The sequence below is a fragment of the Myotis nattereri genome, assembly GCF_964212035.1.
Source record: "Myotis nattereri genome assembly, chromosome: 9".
NCBI lineage: Eukaryota > Metazoa > Chordata > Mammalia > Chiroptera > Vespertilionidae > Myotis > Myotis nattereri.
Window position 1 is genome coordinate 3,378,053 of NC_138084.1, and position 17,939 is coordinate 3,395,991.

General features: G+C 53.3%; 4 protein-coding genes across 6 annotated transcripts; 2 read left to right on the forward strand and 2 right to left on the reverse strand.

The window, feature by feature from the left end:
* Positions 1 to 1,587: 1,587 nt before the first annotated feature.
* Positions 1,588 to 4,383, reverse strand: LOC308524212 (uncharacterized protein C11orf98). Of its 2 annotated transcripts, XM_081098419.1 has the most exons (4): positions 4,315 to 4,383; positions 4,042 to 4,166; positions 2,336 to 2,433; positions 1,588 to 2,253 (listed from the first exon to the last, which is right to left on the reverse strand). In XM_081098419.1, the coding sequence occupies exons 1-4, from the start codon at positions 4,351 to 4,353 to the stop codon at positions 2,144 to 2,146; spliced, it is 372 nt and encodes a 123-aa protein (XP_080954545.1). In that variant the 5' UTR covers positions 4,354 to 4,383; the 3' UTR covers positions 1,588 to 2,143. The 2 variants fall into 2 exon arrangements, with proteins under 2 accessions (XP_080954545.1, XP_080954544.1); XM_081098418.1 differs by having other exon boundaries at positions 4,042 to 4,352.
* A 184-nt stretch (positions 4,384 to 4,567) lies between these two features.
* Positions 4,568 to 6,424, forward strand: CSKMT (citrate synthase lysine methyltransferase). Its single transcript, XM_081098417.1, has 3 exons — positions 4,568 to 4,911; positions 5,006 to 5,112; positions 5,259 to 6,424. Exons 1-3 carry the CDS (start codon positions 4,637 to 4,639, stop codon positions 5,909 to 5,911), a joined length of 1,035 nt encoding a protein of 344 aa, XP_080954543.1. The 5' UTR covers positions 4,568 to 4,636; the 3' UTR covers positions 5,912 to 6,424.
* Positions 6,425 to 9,908: 3,484 nt separating this feature from the next.
* UQCC3 (ubiquinol-cytochrome c reductase complex assembly factor 3) lies at positions 9,909 to 10,552 on the forward strand. The gene is made up of 2 exons (XM_081098420.1): positions 9,909 to 10,081; positions 10,173 to 10,552. Exons 1-2 carry the CDS (start codon positions 9,962 to 9,964, stop codon positions 10,323 to 10,325), a joined length of 273 nt encoding a protein of 90 aa, XP_080954546.1. The 5' UTR covers positions 9,909 to 9,961; the 3' UTR covers positions 10,326 to 10,552.
* Positions 10,553 to 12,207: 1,655 nt separating this feature from the next.
* UBXN1 (UBX domain protein 1) lies at positions 12,208 to 16,037 on the reverse strand. Of its 2 annotated transcripts, XM_081098422.1 has the most exons (10): positions 15,301 to 16,037; positions 15,109 to 15,196; positions 14,920 to 14,973; positions 14,734 to 14,840; positions 14,586 to 14,655; positions 14,176 to 14,367; positions 14,041 to 14,092; positions 13,791 to 13,904; positions 12,501 to 12,693; positions 12,208 to 12,346 (listed from the first exon to the last, which is right to left on the reverse strand). In XM_081098422.1, the coding sequence occupies exons 2-10, from the start codon at positions 15,165 to 15,167 to the stop codon at positions 12,297 to 12,299; spliced, it is 891 nt and encodes a 296-aa protein (XP_080954548.1). In that variant the 5' UTR covers positions 15,168 to 15,196; positions 15,301 to 16,037; the 3' UTR covers positions 12,208 to 12,296. The 2 variants fall into 2 exon arrangements, with proteins under 2 accessions (XP_080954548.1, XP_080954547.1); XM_081098421.1 differs by having other exon boundaries at positions 14,586 to 14,840.
* Positions 16,038 to 17,939: the final 1,902 nt, after the last annotated feature.

A 17,939-nucleotide genomic window follows, 5' to 3' on the forward strand; every position in this document is an offset into this window, starting at 1 on the left:
TTATGTGGTCCTTCTCCTAATGCAGCGGTTCTCAACCTGTGGGTCGCGACCCCTTTCGGGGTCGAACAACCCTTTCACAGGGGTTGCCTAAGACCATCCGGAAACATATATAATTACATATTGTTTTGGTGATTAACCACTATGCTTTAATTATGTTCAGTTTGTAACAATGAAAATACATCCTGCATATCAGATACTTACGATTCATAACAGTAGCAAAATTAGTTAGGAAGTAGCAACGAAAATAATTTTATGGTTGGGGTCACAACATGAGGAACTGTATTAAAGGGTCGCAGCATTAGGAAGGTTGAGAACACTGCCCTAATGGTTTCACAGTGTGGCGAGCTTGTTTTGGAGTTGGACAGGTCTGGATTCATGTCTGCTATTTATTAGCCATGTAACCCTGAGCAAGTGACCCAGCTTTTGGAGCTCATTTTTTGATCTGTAAAATGGGCATGTCTCATATCTCAGACATTTTGCAAAGATCATTTGAGATCACTTATGTAAAGGACATTGGAACAACTGGGAAAATTTGAATATGAAAAATTGAATATTAGCCATTTCACTCATGTTAAAAATCTTCGGTGTGATAATAGTATTTTTACTATATAGGACTGAGTGGCTTGTTTGGCTGGGTGTAGTCTGGTATACAAAAAGGTTTCTGGTTGGATTCCCAATCAGGGCACATGCCCAGGTTGTGGGCTCTATCCCCAGTGCGGGGTGTGCAGGAGGCAGCCAATGTACGTTTCTCACATCGATGTTTCTCCCTCTCCTTTCCTTTCTCTAAAGATCAACAAAGTTTTTATATATATAGCAAAATTAGGGATGGAATGTCATTTGCAATTGACATTCAAATGAGTCAGCAAAGAACAGAGACCCATATACATACATATTTGCAAATGTGTAGAGATTAAACAAGTAGAGCAAAATGTTAAAAAATTCGTAAATCCAGACAGAGTCCATATATAAGGGTTCATTGTATTAATCTTTTAGCTTCAGTGAAAGTTTGATATTGTTAAAAATATAAAGTAGGGGAAGAGGTGCAACACTGGCCACAAAGTCTCCCTCTTCCAGGAAGCCTGCACTGATTAAATATACTTCTCCACACAGGCAGATTTTTTTTTTAATGTATTTTTTTGATTTTTTACAGAGAAGAAGGGAGAGGGACAGAGTTCGAAACATCGATGAGAGAGAAACGCCAATCAGCTGGCTCCCGCACACCCCCCACCAGGGATGCGCCTGCAACCAAGGTACATGTCCCGGACCAGAACCAAACCCAGGACCCTTCAATCCGCAGGCCGAAGCTCCATCCACTGAGCCAAACCGGTCAGGGCTGGGCAGCTTTTCATGTTCATTAAACACCCCAGCCCTGGCTTCGAGCAGCGTTTTGACAGTTAAAAGCGGAAAATGATGCCTGGCCGGCGTGACTCAGTGTGGTGTCCTGTGCACAATGGAATCACAGCAAGAGAATCTTGTGGTGAAAGGAGTTGGCTTCGATTCAGTGTCCAGGTGCATACAGGAGACAACTGATCACCGTTTCTCTCACTCTCTCTTCCTCTCATAAATTAATAAATAGGGAGAACAATGTCTGGTCTTCACTTTATTAAAAATATAATCCAGCAAAGGAAGCAGCGACAAACATGACGAAGCGATTTGCCCACCCGGTAACACAGAGCAGCGGCAGGGCTGGTTTCGGGACCCTCACCTCCTCGGCCATCTCACAGCAAGCTATACTTTGTTCAGAAGTAAACGTTGGAGTGTCACTCACTCAAGAGGCCGGGCTGTCACGGAGGCTGGCTCCTTGATGCCTTTGCTCAAGCACACCCCGTGGGTCCTGTGTCACTGCTGCCTTTCCCCTCACAGAGCCCTTCTCACGGCCCATCCCCAGCCCTGCGCGCAGCCACACACATCTCAGCGAGAGTATGGGCTTTACTGCAGATGGAGTTGCCTGCGAAGGAGCCGCCTCTCTAGTCCTCCTTTTCCGCTCTCCTCTCAACGCGTCCCTCCAGGCAGGCCGCCAGGCCGTTATGGAAGAGGAGTCTGGGGAGAGCGAAAAGGTGCAATGTCTTCTCCAAAGTCTTCTGGAACAAGCCCCGAGTCCGCCTGGCTCCGGGTGAGAACCTTGTGATGAAAGGGGTAAGACTTAGCTCCCAGCTTCAAGGTCCTCCATGTCTACATCCTGGGGGGGCTTCGTCTTCTTTTTTGACTTAGGCTGTGGGCCACTAGTCCTGGCTGGCTTTGCAGGGGCTTCCACTGAACACAGAGAGAGAAGCTGCATTAAAGAACCCAAGTGGAGTCAGGCTGCCCCCGACCCCGCCTCTGCGCCCAGCCTCACCTTCCATGGCTGCTTTCTCTTTCTGGGCCAGCCGGATCTGCTGGAGGAGTTTTCTGCGCTTCTTCCCAGACAGAGTAATGTTGGCACGTGCACTGGACCTGAGGGTTGGCAGGACAAAGATCTGGGTTAACCTGAACAACACAACCAACCACACAGGCGGTTCTAGCTATTAAAAAAAAGGTCTTTGGCTCGGCTGGCATGGCTCAGTAGTTGGGCATCGACCTATGAACTAGGAGGTCACGGTTTGATTCCCGGTCAGGGCACATGCCTAGATTGCGGGCTCGAGCCCCAGAATGGGGTGTGCAGGAGGCAGCCAATCAATGATTCTCTCTCATCATTGATGTTTCTTTCTCTCTCTCCCTCTCTGAAATCAATAAAAAAATATTTTTAAAAAAGGTCTTTGGATCCACATCAAAGAACTATTTAAAAATCTGGGCTCTGAGGTAGTAAGTTTAATTTCAACACATCAAGTACTTAACATGAAGTGTTAAATTTTAATATATTGTAGAAATTTGTAAGGGGAAACTATTTTTCTCCTCTATTCTAGATACTTCTAACATCAGATTGGGGGAGGGGGGTTTAAGTCCTATAAATTTAATTCAATGACATTATCTACCTGTACTTCTGACCCACCTGCTATGAAGCAGGGCTCTCCTAACCCCTTTTTCAGACTCCGTAATTTGTAAGAAGAGCTCACAGAACTCAGGGGAACATTTACTTGCATTTACCGATTTATCATAAAAGGATACAATTCAGAACAGCCAGATGGAAGAGATGCATAGGGTAAGGTATGGGGGAGAGGCCAGGCGTCCCAGGCCCTTTCCAGGTGAGCTACATTCTAGCACCTCCATCAGTTCACCAACCGGGAAGCTCATCAAACCTCCGCTGCTCAAGCCTTCTCAGAGTTCAATCACCAGCACCCCACCCGCCGCCACCCTATTCCCCAAGGTGGGGGAGGGGAGGTTTCATGTTCCAGTCCTCTAACCTCTGTGGTTTTCTGGTGACCAGACCCACCCGGTCACTCATGAGCTTAAACTTCGGGGTGCTCAAAAGGGGCTCCTAACGAAATAAAAAACGCTCCCATCACTCGGAAGGCTTTAGGGGCTCTGTGTCAGGAACCAGGGGCAAAGGCCAAAGAAATACGTTTCTTTTTTTTTTCTTCTTTTTTTTAATTTTTTTTATATGTATTTTTTATTGAGTTTTTACAGAGAGGAAGGGAGAGAGATAGAGAGTTAGAAACATCGATGAGAGAGAAACATCGATCAGCCGCCTCCTGCACATCTCCCACTGGGGACGTGCCCGCAACCCAGGCACATGCCCCTGACCGGAATCGAACCTGGGACCCTTCAGTCCGCAGGCTGACGCTCTATCCACTGAGCCAAACCGGTTTCGGCAGAAATACGTTTCTTATTATAAACTCTGCCAAGACTGATAATGAAGAATTCAATGAAAGAATGGCGTGGGAACTTTTGTCCCCGACGAGGCCGTCCTGAGACTTCCAGGCAAAAGCCCCGGTGCCCGGGGAAACCCAGCCCGCGCGCGGCAGGCCCACGCCTGTGTGCGCCGCAGGCTTCGCTTATAAATAAGGCGCAAACGCAGGGGACGCGTCCCTCGCGCAGTGCGGGTGCGGACAGTGCCCGCGGCTCGGGGGCTCGGCCACGGGGGCGGGACCCGGGGAGGACCCGCGGCAGCGGCCCGGCACTCACGCCCGCTTCTTGAGGTGGTGCCGCGTGGTCAGCCCTTCGTCGATCACGGCCCCGACCACCCGGTGCTGCCGGCGCCGCTCCCGGTTCAACACCCGCCGTCGCTTGAACAGTTTCTTCTTCAGCTCCTGCGGGGGAGGAAGACGCTGCTCAGGCGGCGGCCGCGCCCCGCGCCCGGGCTCCCCGCACCCGGCGCCGCGGGCGCATCGGGCCATCCGGGGGGGACAGAGGGCTCGGGACGCCGCGGAGACGCGCTCGGCGCCGCCATATAGTCACCGTTCGCGGCCGGTTGATCTTGCCGCCCGGAGCACCCATGGCTGAGCCGCCGTGTCGGCTTCCGGTCCGCGTTTCCGCCGGACGCTGGGTCCGTACGGGCCCCGCCCCTCAGCCCTCCGAGAGCCAATCGCAGCTCGGGGGCGGGGCCTGGTGCTATATAAGGGAGCTCAGTGGGTTCCTCCGCCTTTCCGGGTCGCCTACGGAGTGAGTGCTGCCTGTTTTGGGGGGGGGGGGGGTCTCTGGGGCGCGCGGGGGTTCTGGGCTGGGCTTGCGGACCCTCCTTTTCTTGGCGGGGTTCGGGCGTGCGGTCCCGGTCCCCGTAATGTACGGAGGCAGAGGGAGAGGGCTTCGGCCCCCTCGGCGTCATGTCTTCGGTGCCGACGGTCGCCAGTCCGCCGGTTCTATCCTCAAGCGCCGGGACACGGGTCTCCGAGAAGCTGGGCGGAACCGAAGTTCCGCGGGCTCCCCCCGGGGTGCTCATGCCTCCTCCTCTTGTTTCAGGTCTGAAGCCGCCACAGGATCCGGAGCTGCCGTATCCCCTCCTTTTCCACTTCCCGTTGCAGCCAATAAAGGCCAAGGCCGTTGGTACCGTTTTAGGTGTGTGTCCGAGTGCTTTTTTCCGCGGCTGCAGAGTTAGGTTGCACACGTTACTGCACGAAGCGGATTTTGCAAATCTCCTCTTGAATCTCAGGCTTCTGCGGGGACTTCGGGCGACATTGCAGCATTTCTGGATGGCGCTGCTGCGACGAACCCTCCCGGTGGCCAGCCGGGCTGCGGGGACACGCCGCGCCTTGGCGGGTAGGAAAGATGGGCGGTGGGAGGCAGGGCGGTTTCTTCCTGACCCGGAGTCCAGTCTGGCTGTTGAAGGGTCAGGTCCCATCGCGTCGTTTTGACGGTGGTTTGACGGTACTCGGGTGACACATGCCTTCCGCTCGTGTCCACAGGCTCCCTCGCCGGTAGCTGCCTGGCGGACCGCTGCCTCTGGGATAAGCTCCACGCCCAGCCGCGGCCGGGCAGAGTCCCCACCTTCGACTGGTTCTTTGGGTACGAGGAAGCCCAGGGCCTCCTCCTGCCGCTGCTGCAGGGAGCCCAGGCTGCCCGTCCACTGCGGGTGCTAGACGTGGGCTGTGGGACCTCCAGCCTGAGTGTGGGCCTCTACGCCAAGTGCCCACACCCAGTGGACGTGTTGGGGGTGGACTTCTCTCCCGTGGCCGTGGACCACATGAACAACATCCTGGAAGGTGGCCAAGGCCGGCCCCCCGTGTGCCCTGGGCACCCTGCCTCCCGCCTCTGCTTTATGCAGGCTGATGCCCAGAACCTGGAGCCAGTGGCTTCCGGCTCCTTCCAGCTCGTGCTGGACAAGGGCACCTGGGATGCTGTTGCCCGAGGTGGTCTGCCTGGGGCTTACCAGCTGCTGTCCGAATGCCTGAGGGTCCTCAGCCCCCAGGGGACCCTGATTCAGTTCTCAGATGAGGACCCTGATGTGCGGCTTCCCTGCCTGGAGCAGGGATCCCCAGGGTGGAGTGTGACTGTGCAGGAGATGGGCCCTTTCAGGGGCATCACCTACTTTGCTTACCTGGTTCAAGGCTCTCGTTAAAGACAGACTTGACCCTAGGGTTTTTGCTGGGGGAGGAGAGATGGAGAGAGCTTTCTTTGCCTTTGCAAGATGGCTGGAGAATGAGGGTTTTAGTCCTGGCTTCCATGGTTACTAACTAGGTGCACACAGCATTGACTGCCTGTTTTCTCACCAGCAAGGTAGGAATAATACCTGGATTTATGGGTATTGCATACATTGATAGCTGAAACATTTAGCAGAACCAGGCCCATAGAGAAGATATAAGTGGATTATTCCCCACTTCCAACTAACAGGAACTTCTAAAAGCCGCAGATAAGAATTCTTTATCCTGCCGAGGCCGGTTTGGCTCAGTGGATAGAGCGTCAGCTTGCGGACTGAGGGGTCCCAGGTTCGATTCCGGTCAAGGGCATGTACCTGGGTTGCAGGCACATCCCCAGTGGGAGATGTGCAGGAGGCAGCTGATCGATGTTTCTCTCTCATCGATGTTTCTGGCTCTCTCTCTCCCCCTTCCTCTCTGTAGAAAATCAATAAAATATATTAAAAAAAAAAAAAAGAATTCTTTATCCAAATGCCAGCATAGACTGATGTGTGACCCGGTGGCCTAACCTCTAAGCTGGTGGTTGGCAAGCTTGCAAGCCACATGCGGCTTTTTGGCCCCTTGAGTGTGGCTCTTCCTTAGGAGGACCCTAATTAAGTTAATAACAATGTACCTACCTATATAGTTTTAAGTTTAAAAAATTTGGCTCTCAAAAGACATTTCAATCGTACTGTTGATATTTGGCTCTGTTGACTAATGAGTTTGCCGCCCACTGCTCTAAGCTCATTTTTCTCACCTGTAGAAGGGAAGATTGTGAAAGAACGGGCAGAAGGGCTCCATAGACAAACCTAGGTGAAATGTTGAGAGAACAAACAGTACCCTCAGCTCCTGGGCGGCCGGAGATGGTGGCTTCTGCAGACTCGAAGCCTGTTGGATCCCAGAGAGGACTGGGATTGGGAGCTTCCTGGTACACTGTCCTCCGGAACCCAGCAGGCATCTTGCTCTCCCTGTTCCTGCCCCAAGCTGAGTTCTGAATTAAAGGTTGTCATGAGAGATCTGGGGTCCGGGGGCTAAATGTCCAGTCTGGGTTGGGGGAGGGGAGCTAAGAGCCCATTAGCAGTGAGAAATGTCCTGATATGTTGACCTTAAAAACAAATGAACCTGTGATCTTTTTTCACTTCAGGTCAAATGTTTTGATTTTTACTAAAAAACACATGAGTGTGATTTTTGTTTATGAAAAATGAAGAGCCTCATTTCACAGCCTTAGTTTCTTCATGAGGGGAAAGGATCTCCCTCCTTGGGTTCTGAAAAATCATGACATAAAAGTGTTTGGCACAGTGCCTAGCATATAGTAAACGCTCCCCCAAAAAAGTTCCTGTAACAGTATACAGATGGGAGAAATCTGCAAGAGAAGACTTGCCAAATGTTACGTCTCACTGGGCAGTCAGATTTGGGGATATTTTATTATCTTTTCTCCCCCCCCCCCCCCCCCCCAGCAAACTGTAAATATTTTTTTTAAAGTACATATTAAGCCTTAGCCAGTTTGGCTCAGTGGATGGAGCCTCTGCCTTCAGACTGAGGGGTCCCGGGTTCGATTCCAGCCAAGGGCACATGCCAGGGTTGCGAGCTTGATCCCCAGTGTGGGGCATGCAGGAGGCAGCCAATCAATGATTCTCATCATTGATGTTCCTATCTCTCTCCCTCTCTGAAATCAATAAAAATATTTTTTTAAAAGTACATATTAAGCCCAGTGTGGCTCAGTGGTTGAGCGTCAACCTATGAACCAGGAGGTCATGGTTCAATTCCCAGTCAGGGCACATGCCCAGGTTTCGGGCTTGATTCCCTGTGTGGGGGGTGTGCAGGAGGCAGCCAATCAGTGATTCTCCCTCATTGATGTTTCTGTCTCTCTTCCTCTCCCTTCCCCTCTGAAATCAATAAAAATATATATTAAGAAAACATTGCCGTAACAGGTTTGGCTCTATGTATAGAGCGTCGGCCTGTGGACTGAAGGGTCCCGGGTTTGATTCCAGTCAAGGGCATGCACTTTGTGGGCACATCCCCAGTAGGAGGTGTCTAAATCAATAAAAATATATATTAAGAAAACATTGCCGTAACCAGTTTGGCTCTATGGATAGAGCGTCGGCCTGTGGACTGAAGGGTCCCGGGTTTGATTCCAGTCAAGGGCATGCACTTTGATTGTGGGCACATCCCCAGTAGGAGGTGTGCAGGAGGCAGCTGATCGATATTTCTCTCTCATCGATGTTTCTACCTCTCTATCTCTCTCCCTTCCTCTCTGTAAAAAATCAATAAAACATATTTTTTTTAAAAAAAAAACATTAAAAGGCATGACCCAGCTGACATCAGAACTGCTCTCTAACGTTCATCAGGTACAGCAACCACCTTGACCTTTTCCTCCCACGTCAACATTTTTCTTCACTACATGTACTGAACACCTGTGTGCCCGGCACTGAATGCCAGGGGGACAACTGAGTCCTGTCCAGAACGCCGGGTCCCAAGGGCTCCATTGCACCTGCCACCTCCCTCACCTGGCTCTTCACTTCGCTCCTGGAAGAAGACCTGGGCCCCTTCCTCATCCGTGAGCAACAGCAGCTCCTCATGTGGCCACCGGAGCTCCCGGCCCTCCACTTACCTCAGCAGCTTCTACCACAATGGAGGGCAGCTGGGTCTTTTGAGAGACAGCCTGCACGGGGACAGCAGGGGTCTTGGGCTCACTCAGAGGATGAGCCAGCAGCAGGACACGGCGGCGAAGTACTAACCTGCACATCCTGATGACCTGCAACGCTGTCAGTTTCTTCTCTTTCCTTCCAGGGAGGGTTGGTCAGCTGCGGATTTTCTAGATGCTGGAAGGAGCCTGGGCTATCTGCAGGCCAAGGCCCATCCTCGCTGCTCCCTGGCACAGGCCATGGCTGCTGGTTTTTGGAGTGCAGGGTGGTTGAGCTCAGTAGAGTTCTGAACCCCTGCCCAGTACACCCCACAGGCTGCTCCTTGATCTTCTTTGGAGCCTGGCTCCTTAATTACATCTGAGGAGCGCAGGATGGGCCTTCCAGGGGAGGAAGACATCCCGAGACTAGGATAAGAGCTTTATTTCCACGCACTCCCTTTCCCTGGTGACGCTGGGAAAGGCAGGGGGGACAGCGCCAAGGGAATCTGGAGTACAGCCCTGTGAGTGAAGAACCTTGATGAACTTGGAACTTCCTGATTCCTTGGCCAACTGGGTTGCCCAAGTTGACATATTTCCTTGTATCTTTTAAGTGGATATTCATGTGGTGTTGACTATTTTCCAGGAACTGTTATAAACCCTTTATGTGTAAACGGATTTAATTCTCCTGAGACTATGGCATAGTTATTAGCCCCTTTCCCGATACAGACACTAGGGCACAAAGAACTTAAATGATTTTGTCCAGACACAACTAAGAGGTGTTTTCTTCTCCAAATTGGAATTTGGGTATGCTACACGAAATCTAGAGTTTTCATGATTTAATAAATATGTCCCAAGAGTATATAACATGATGAAAAATTTAACAAGTGTGCTTGAAAAACCTTTAAAGCCTAGCCTCTCTCCTGCTCTAGCCTTCTCTTGATCAGGAAACTCAGGAACTGGGTTGTTAGCTGTAAAAGCCGCGGCAACCATGGAGACGCACTGTGGCCGGTGGCTCGGTGGGTTCGGGCGTCCTCCGATAGCCCAGGTGGCGGGTTCCATCTCCATCAGGACGCAAACACGGAGCAGCCTTTAGTTCATCTCACTCCCAACTCCCGCGTTCCGCCTGCGGGGTCAGCGCCTTCCGGACACGCTCAGCCTTCCCGACGCGCTCCCGCTTCCCGGCCACACCCACGCTTTAGTCTCCGGCGCCCCAGACGCGACACCTTTCGCGATCGGGTCCTCTCTAGCCGGCCCTTTTCTATGGTGTCCGCTGTGGGGCGCTCTAGCCCGCGCAGGAGCCGGTGAGACGCGGCGCCGGCCTCTCTAGGCTGCGGGAGACCGCGCAGGCGCCTCGCTGCGCGTGCGGTGGGCGATGGGCTTCTTGCGCAAAGCGCTTATCTCAGTCGCGGTGCTGGGGGCGTGGGCTGGCGTGGGCTCCGCGCTCTTTGTCCTCGTGACCCCGGGAGAGGAGCGGGTTCAGGCGATGCTGAAGGTGGGAGCCGTGGGAAATCCGAGGTGGGGTGGGCGGGCAGGCGGAGTCACCCCCGCGCTGGGGGCCGGAACTGCGAACCTCTCTCCCGCAGGAGATGCCGGGGCAGGACTTACGGAGCCAGGAAGAGGCGGCCAGGACCAAGCAGTTAGTGATGGCCGCTCTGCAGGAGGCAGCTGTCACGCAGGAGAACGTGACCTGGAGGAAGAACTGGCTGAGCGGCGGCGGCGGCGGGAAGTCAGCGTGAGCCGGGACCTGCACCCGTGGGCGCTGGGAGCTCCGCTCCGGCACAGGCGGAGGAGGCGGCCTTGCAGGGACCTGGCGGGGAGCCCTGGCTCGGGGAGCTGCCGCCGGGTGAGCACCCCCCCCCCCCCAAACCCTGCACTGAGTGCGCGTTCATGTCCTCGCGGGCCGGCGCCATCGATGTGGGGAACTGAAGGAACCAGTAAATCAGTTCCTCCATCCGGAAAGTGAGCCCTGAGCTGTGACGCCTGTAAATGTCTCCGTTGTGGGGTCGGTTCTGTGGGCTGGGATGGCCGCAGCACCCAGCGCCCCGCTTCCCATGTGCGGCCGAAGCCCAATAGGCACAGCGATCGCGCTTTGAAAGCACGAGCCCGCTCATGTGTGTGAGTGTTCCTTTGGGGGTAGCCAGGCGGCATTCTTGAAGTCGAACTGCCCTGGAAAAGCGTGCAGCAGGAGCTGCCAGGGGACGCTTGCGGTTCCTGTCGTGAGGCTGGAGCCGAGCTCTTAGCCCTGAACACGGGCCCGGCGGCTTCGGCGGCCATTGGCCTCGGGAGCCCGTTTGCTGGGAGCAGTGAAAGCGTGTTTTGAGTCAGAGGGTTGATTCAACTCCAGCAAGTTACACGTTTCCTCTGAGCCTCAGTACTGCTCTGTAAAGGTGCTCATCATCTTAAGGGCTGCCATAAGAATAATGTAGAAAAGGAAAGTGTAGGGCCTGGCAGAGCGGCCTCTCAGTAAATAGTGGGGTTTCCTTCAAGGTTTCACGGTAGTTTTCAGCCTGTGAGTCCAGTCGTAGGATCCACTGGAAGCGCCGCTGAAGGGATGAGGTACAGCTGTCAGTGAGGCTGCAGCCCCCCCGCCAAGTCCATTGCTTGGCTCCCCTTTCGTCCACGAGAAAAAAGGCTGCTTTCATTACGTAAGTTTAGCCAGAACACTAATACGCGGAGGTATAAACCCAGATACGAGCATTGCTGCTGTTTTCAACTGCTGGGCGGTGAAGTCATAAGCTGAATACATGTCACCTATGACCTTTCCCAGCCTGGGATTGAGGGGAAGGCAGCAGCTGTTCGGGGACACTAGGTCAGGTGATGAGTGGCTGTGAGGCAGGTTCCCATAAAGGTGCTTGGCACCTAGAGTTCTGTGTCAGGTTGGGCAAGTTACGTGCTTTAGTGTCCGAGTCTCTAAAATGAGCTAATTGTACCTACTCCTAGGTGGTAACAGTACCTTCATATCTCAGTTAATACTTGTAAATGCTTTTAAGGTCACTAATGTTCCTCAATGTTTAGGAATGGCCGCATAAAAAATTACCCTTTTAGTAGCTAGTAATTACTGGGACTTATTTGGTGCCAGATACTGTGATAAAGCACCTTTTATTGACATGTAACCCCCACAACAACTCCAACTGACATGTACTATCATCCCTATTTCACTAAAGAAGTAAACCAAGGCACACAGCCAGTAAGGAATCCAAGCTTACGCACCATCTTACCCATAGGAGCAAAAGGTGCCATATCCACTGTACTCTCCACCCCCAAGCATCTCTCTCCTCAACTTTCCCAGCAACTAATCAGACCGAGATCAGAAACAAGTCTCTGTTGGAAATGTAAGATGAATGGCATCTGTTCTGAAAGCATTCATTCCCTTTAGTCTTCCTCTGTCTGTTTAGTCCAGGGGGCCAGTTCACTGTCCCTCAGGCCGTTGGAGGGCCGGACTATAGTTTAAAAAAAAACTATGAACAAATTCCTATGCACACTGCACATATCTTATTTTGAAGTAAAAAAACAAAATGGGAACAAATACAATATTTGTATTTGCATGTGGCCCGCGGGCTGTAGTTTGAGGACCCCTGGTTTAGTCCCTCCCAGTCACTCAGGAAGGAGTCGGGCACATAAGAGAACTCAGGGGCTATTTATTAGGAAAGAGATGTCAGTGCTTTATCAAAGTTGAAGAGGTCAGACAGGAGGTGGGATAAGGCCTCTCAGCTGGGACATTTCTTGGCCACAATGAGGACAGCAGAAGGCACAAGTCCTGAAGATGAAGGAAGAAAGCAGATTTAAGCCACACATACCTACGTTCTGTCTCCCAAATTCCTGGCCTCACACCTCCACCAAGTCCTTTGCAGCCCTTCCCTCTCAGCCATGTCCCTATCAACCCACGTCCTGCTCCAGGTCCCACGTCATACCCAGCTCCTGCAGAGGCCGCTCCATGTCAGCCTCCGAGAAGGCCCGCCGGGGGAAGCCACTGAGCAGCTGCACAGGGTCCTGGTCCCCGCCCGGCTCCTCCCCACGGTGGAGCTCCACGTAGAGCCGGACAGCTGCCAGCTGTTCCCGGGCCCGGAACGTCTGGGTCAGCGAGGTCCCATCTGGCAGCCGGACCTGGAGGGCAGGTGAAAGCCGCAACACGGTGAGTGTCAAAACAGGGAGGGACCCAGCAAGGCAAAGAAGAGCAAAGCTGGCTCCTCCTTCCTCTCAGATGGAACCAGCATCATTGCTACTGCAAGCACCTAATGAACAATCACTTCGGTTCTGCTTGACTAAACAGTGAAGAGAGAGACAGACTCCTTGCTCCCTCACAACTTAAGAGTCCACAAAACTACCTGGAAAAACACCATGACAGATAAATGAATAAATGTCAGCTTTGCCAACAGCTGTGTAATACAGCCAATGGAAGCATGAACAAGGTAAGAGGTAACTGCTGAGTAAGAGGGAGGTATGGATTTAAAGAAGACTGGGCAAGTGAAATTTGATACTATTCCTAAGAGGAGAGAAGGTAGGATTTCAAAAGTCATTTACAAAGAAGGGAGAAGTTTGGCAAAGGAAACATAACTGAAAAAAGCTCTGGGCCCTAGCTTATTTGGCTCAATGGACAGAGCTCCGACCCTCGGACTGAGGGGGCCCGGGTTCGATTCTGGTCAAGGGCACGCACCTTGGTTGCAGGCTCGATCCCTGGCCCTGGTCGGGGCTCCTGCAAGAGGCAACCAATTGATGTCTCTCTCTCACACTGATGTCTCTCTCACACTGATGTCTCTCTCACACTGATGTCTCTCTCACTGATGTCTCTCACACTGATGTCTCTCACACTGATGTCTCTCTCACACTGATGTCTCTCTCACACTGATGTCTCTCTCACTGATGTCTCTCACACTGATGTCTCTCACACTGATGTCTCTCACACTGATGTCTCTCTCACACTGATGTCTCTCACTGATGTCTCTCTCACACTGATGTCTCTCTCACACTGATGTCTCTCACACTGATGTCTCTCTCACACTGATGTCTCTCTCACACTGATGTCTCTCACTCACACTGATGTCTCTCTCTCACATTGATGTCTCTCTCTGTGTCTCTTGCCCTCCACTCTCTCTAAAAATCAATGGAAAAATCCTGGGTGAGGATTAACAAACAAAGCTCTGGGCTAGGGGCTTGACAGGCCAACACAGGGGTCCTGGAGCAAGAAGAATGAGAATCAGTACCTGGATGCGGCACTGGTCATACTCCCGCTTGCTGGGAGGCTCCTGGCTGGGAGAGGAGGGAACGGAACCCGGCTCGGTGGGTGCGGACGGCTGAGAACTCACACTGCCTCCATACTGCAGGACAAAGCAAGAGCCATCAGGCGCCCGCCTGCCCGCAGGAGACACACTGAGCCCAGCCTTGCCCTCCGAAGCAGAAAATGGGGCTCATTAGCCTCATCCACTTCATTCCTGCGTCTTCCCAACCGCCTACCTTCTTGGCTCTCTCTGCTTTGTCTCTTTCAATCTTTTCTCGGACTCTCTGCCTGGAACGCGGACAGGAAGAAAGCAGGTCAGGCCCTGACAAAGCAAATATTGATTCCTTCCTCAGCTCTGACCGGCGCCCCACCTGGCTGCTAACTCCTCGGCCTTCTCCTTCCTGCGCTCCTCCGCCGCCCGGCGCATCTCGTCTTCCTGCAGCCGCTGCCTGGCCGCGGACAGCTCCTGCCCTTGTCTCCGGCGCTGCCGCTCCCGTTCCAGCGCCTCCCGCTCCTCCCTCTCTTCGCGCTCCCGCTGTTTCTGGGCCACCAGCTCCAGCATCCTGTATGCAAACAGCAAAGCTCCAGGGAAATGACCGTGGAGAGGAGGGGTGGGCTGATAACAAGGGGCTCGGGAAGCACAAGCCCGGGGACATGTGTCCCAGCACAACAGGGACGCGCCGAGAGGGCAGGGGATGTGGCCAGGGGGAGACACTGATCGGACTGCGCCCGGAGAGGCACACGGTGACCCGCCACCGCGCAGGGCCTGCCGCCTACGTGCCTCTTCGTCTGCTCCTGCCTCTCCTCTTCGCTCAGAACGAGTTTCCCTTCTTCCGCGGGGGACCCGGGCCCTGCAAACAAGCCATCGGCGTCACCCCCGGCATCTCCTCGGGCCCCTCCACAGCCACACCGCGCCCCTCGGTCAGGACCTTCGGGGCCACCCTGCTCCGAGGAGGTGGGTTCCCGTCCCAGGACATGTCCGAGGGGGGTCGGCAGCGGCTCGTCCACATCGGGGTCGTCTTCGTGCTCCATGAGCCTGGCGGAGAGAGTCGGCAGGGAGGGCGACCCGAGGCTGCCCGCCCCGCCCCCGTCCCCGCCCCGGGGTGGGCGCTCACCAGTCCATCGCGGCCTCGATGCCCTGGTTCCCTGTGAGGGCCAGAGCCTTCTCCCTGGGGGCAGAAACACCGTGATAGCGCCCGCGGGCCATGGCGACGGTCAGGCCGGGGCGCGGAGCCTGAGGCCGGGCGGGGGGAGGCGGACACGCCCGCGAGCCCCGCGGGCCGGGGCTAGAGGGGCTCCCTTACGCGCGTCCCCTGGGGAAGCCCATCTCGATGAGACTCTCCAGAGCCGTCAGCTCCGCCATGACGCCGCCAACGCCGCCTCCGCGGGGACCTGGGGGGACGAAAGGGGAGGGCGGGGGTCCGTGAGGGGCGCTCCCGGCCCGCGGGCCAGCCCGTCCCCCCCGGACGGCCCCGGCCAGGCGTTCGCTCGCTCACCCGACTCTGGACCCGCCGCGGACACTGCCGAGAAGAAAGCGGAGGAGAAGTGGAAGTGCCCGGATCTGTTTGGTCACGTGGCGGCGGACGTGGACGGGGGCCGCCGAGAGTCAGAAAGCACAAGCCTGACGCTTCCGCCGGGGCGGCGCGGGGGACATCTCGCGAGAGTTCCGGAGAGAGACGAGGCTTCTGAACAAACCCCGGGGCCTGACCCCGGTGGGGAAGCGGGTGCGGCCCCGACACCGTGGGCGGACCTGCAGGGGCTGGCGATGTGGTCCCTTGGGCGGCCGGTTGGGAGGTGGTTGGCGCTCTTCCCGCGGGGCCCTGGCCACTGCACACTCTGACCCGCTCGTCTGTCCTCGTCTCTCCGGGCAATGGAGCCGGCCTCCGCCCGACTGCCACCGGGATCTTTGCAAAACACAGTATCTTACCCTGTCATCGCCCACCTGCCTAAAACTCCACGACTTGCCAGCCCCTTAGGACAGCGATCTTCATCACACCGGTGTGCCCCAGGAATTTTTAAAGCGTACACAACCTGGCCAGTCCGGGGCACTGACCGCTTTCCCTTAGGTTGTCAAATTAAAAAATGACAACAGCCAACACAACAAGAGCGTCCAGTGTGAATGAATCAAAATTATATTGGGGGGGGGGGTCAGATCTGCAAAACATACTTTTTGGTGTGCTGCAGAATTCTAGTAATTAGTTCATGTGTGCCATGAGATGAAAAAGGTTGGGGATCGCTGGCTTAGGAGGAAATGTAGTCTGGCTCCCTCCTGCCAGCCCGTTTTTGTTCCAGTTCCATCTGTAAGGTGGGGCTAACAATAGCCCTATCTTAGGTGCACGGCCAGCCTGTATTGTGTAAATGTGAGTAGTTCGCAGTTGGGTTTCCCACTGGCTGAGGGGTAACTTGTGCTTATTGCAAAACAAACCCTCTCTCTCCCCTGGGTCTTTGCACTACAATCCCTCTGCCTGGAAGGTCCTGCCTCTTATGGGCTTGGTCAACTCCCAGTCGGTTCTTTGGACTGGACTCTGGGTTTGCTTTTACCATTTATTTACTTGAGTTTTTGTGATTTTATTTGAGCCAAACTGATGACATGATGCAAAATTTCAAATGCTCCCTGGGTTTGCTTTCTAAGGGAAGCCTGCTTGGTCCATCCCAACTCCACCTCCCAGCTCCAATAATTACCCCATTACGCATTTATACCCCTGCTGGGTAGTCCTTGTGGATTACTTAGCCCTAGGCTATTTTAGGAGGCAGAGTAACAATAAGTTGAATTGATAATATATGCACTAGAGACTTTTAGATGATTAATGCATATTTAATCATCACAACAATCCGTAGGATATAGGTACCATTGAGCCCAAATCCTAACTCAACTCACTACATGTAGCTTCAAACCATTTAGAACCTCAACTTTCTCATCTGTAAAAAGGTAATACCATCTCTTGTAATGATCGCAAAGATTGAGAATGCATGCAAAGCATGTCTTCCCCCCACTTTTTATTGAATTTATGGGGGTGACACTAACAAAAGTATACAGGTTTCAGCTGTGCAATTCCACAACACAGCATCTGTATACTGTATTGTGTAAACATGTCTTTGATAATTAAACAGTTGGCCCTTATTATTTGTAAACTAGAGGCCCAGTGCACAAACTTTGTGCACAGGTAAGGTCCCTAGGCCTGGCGAGTGATCAGGGCCGATTGGGGCCTTCCAGCTGCCGGCCTGGGCCTTCCCTCATAACGCGCCCCCCCTGGTGGTCAGTGCATGTCACAGCGAGCAATCGAACAACCAGTCTCTCAGTTGAACTGCCAAGGGGACACTTTGCATATTAGCCTATAGATAGATAGATAGATAGATAGATAGATAGATAGACAGACATAGATATAGATAAGTATTGAGGATGCAATAAGCAAAAAAGGCACTGAAGAGTGATAAGTGGCCACTGGTCTGGCTCAGTGGATAGAGTGTCAGCCTGCAGACTGAAGGGTCCTAGGTTTGATTCCACTCAAGAGCATATGCCCAGGTTGCTGGAGGCCTGCAGGAGGCAGCTGATCAGTAACTCTCTCTCATCACTGATGTTTCTATCTCTCTCCCTCTCCCTTCCTCAAATCAATTTTTAAAAAGTCCTGTCAGGTGTGGCTGAGTTGACTGAGTGTTCAATGCACTAAGAGGTCACCAGTTAGAATCCCGGTCAAGGCACACGCCTGGGTTGCGGGCTCCAGCGGACCAATGTTTCTCATCAATGTTAAACTCTCTCTCTCCCTCTCCTCTCTCTCTCTCTCTCTCTCTCTCTCTCTCTCTCTCTCAAATCAATTAAAAAATAAGTAGCGCCCTAACCGGTTTGGCTCAGTGGATAGAGCATCGGCCTGTGGACTGAAGGGTCCGGGGTTCGATTCCGGTCAAGAGCATGTACCTTGGTTGCGGGCACATCCCTAGTAGGGGGTGTGCAGGAGGCAGCTGATCGATGTTTCTCTCTCATCGATGTTTCTAACTCTCTATCCCTCTCCCTTCCTCTCTGTAAAAAATCAATAAAATATATTTTTTAAAAAATAAGTAGCTTTATAAAAATTAAAAAAGAGAAAATAATTGTATTACGTAAAGACCTCTGCTACAAGCAATAGTGTTTTGAGGAGGA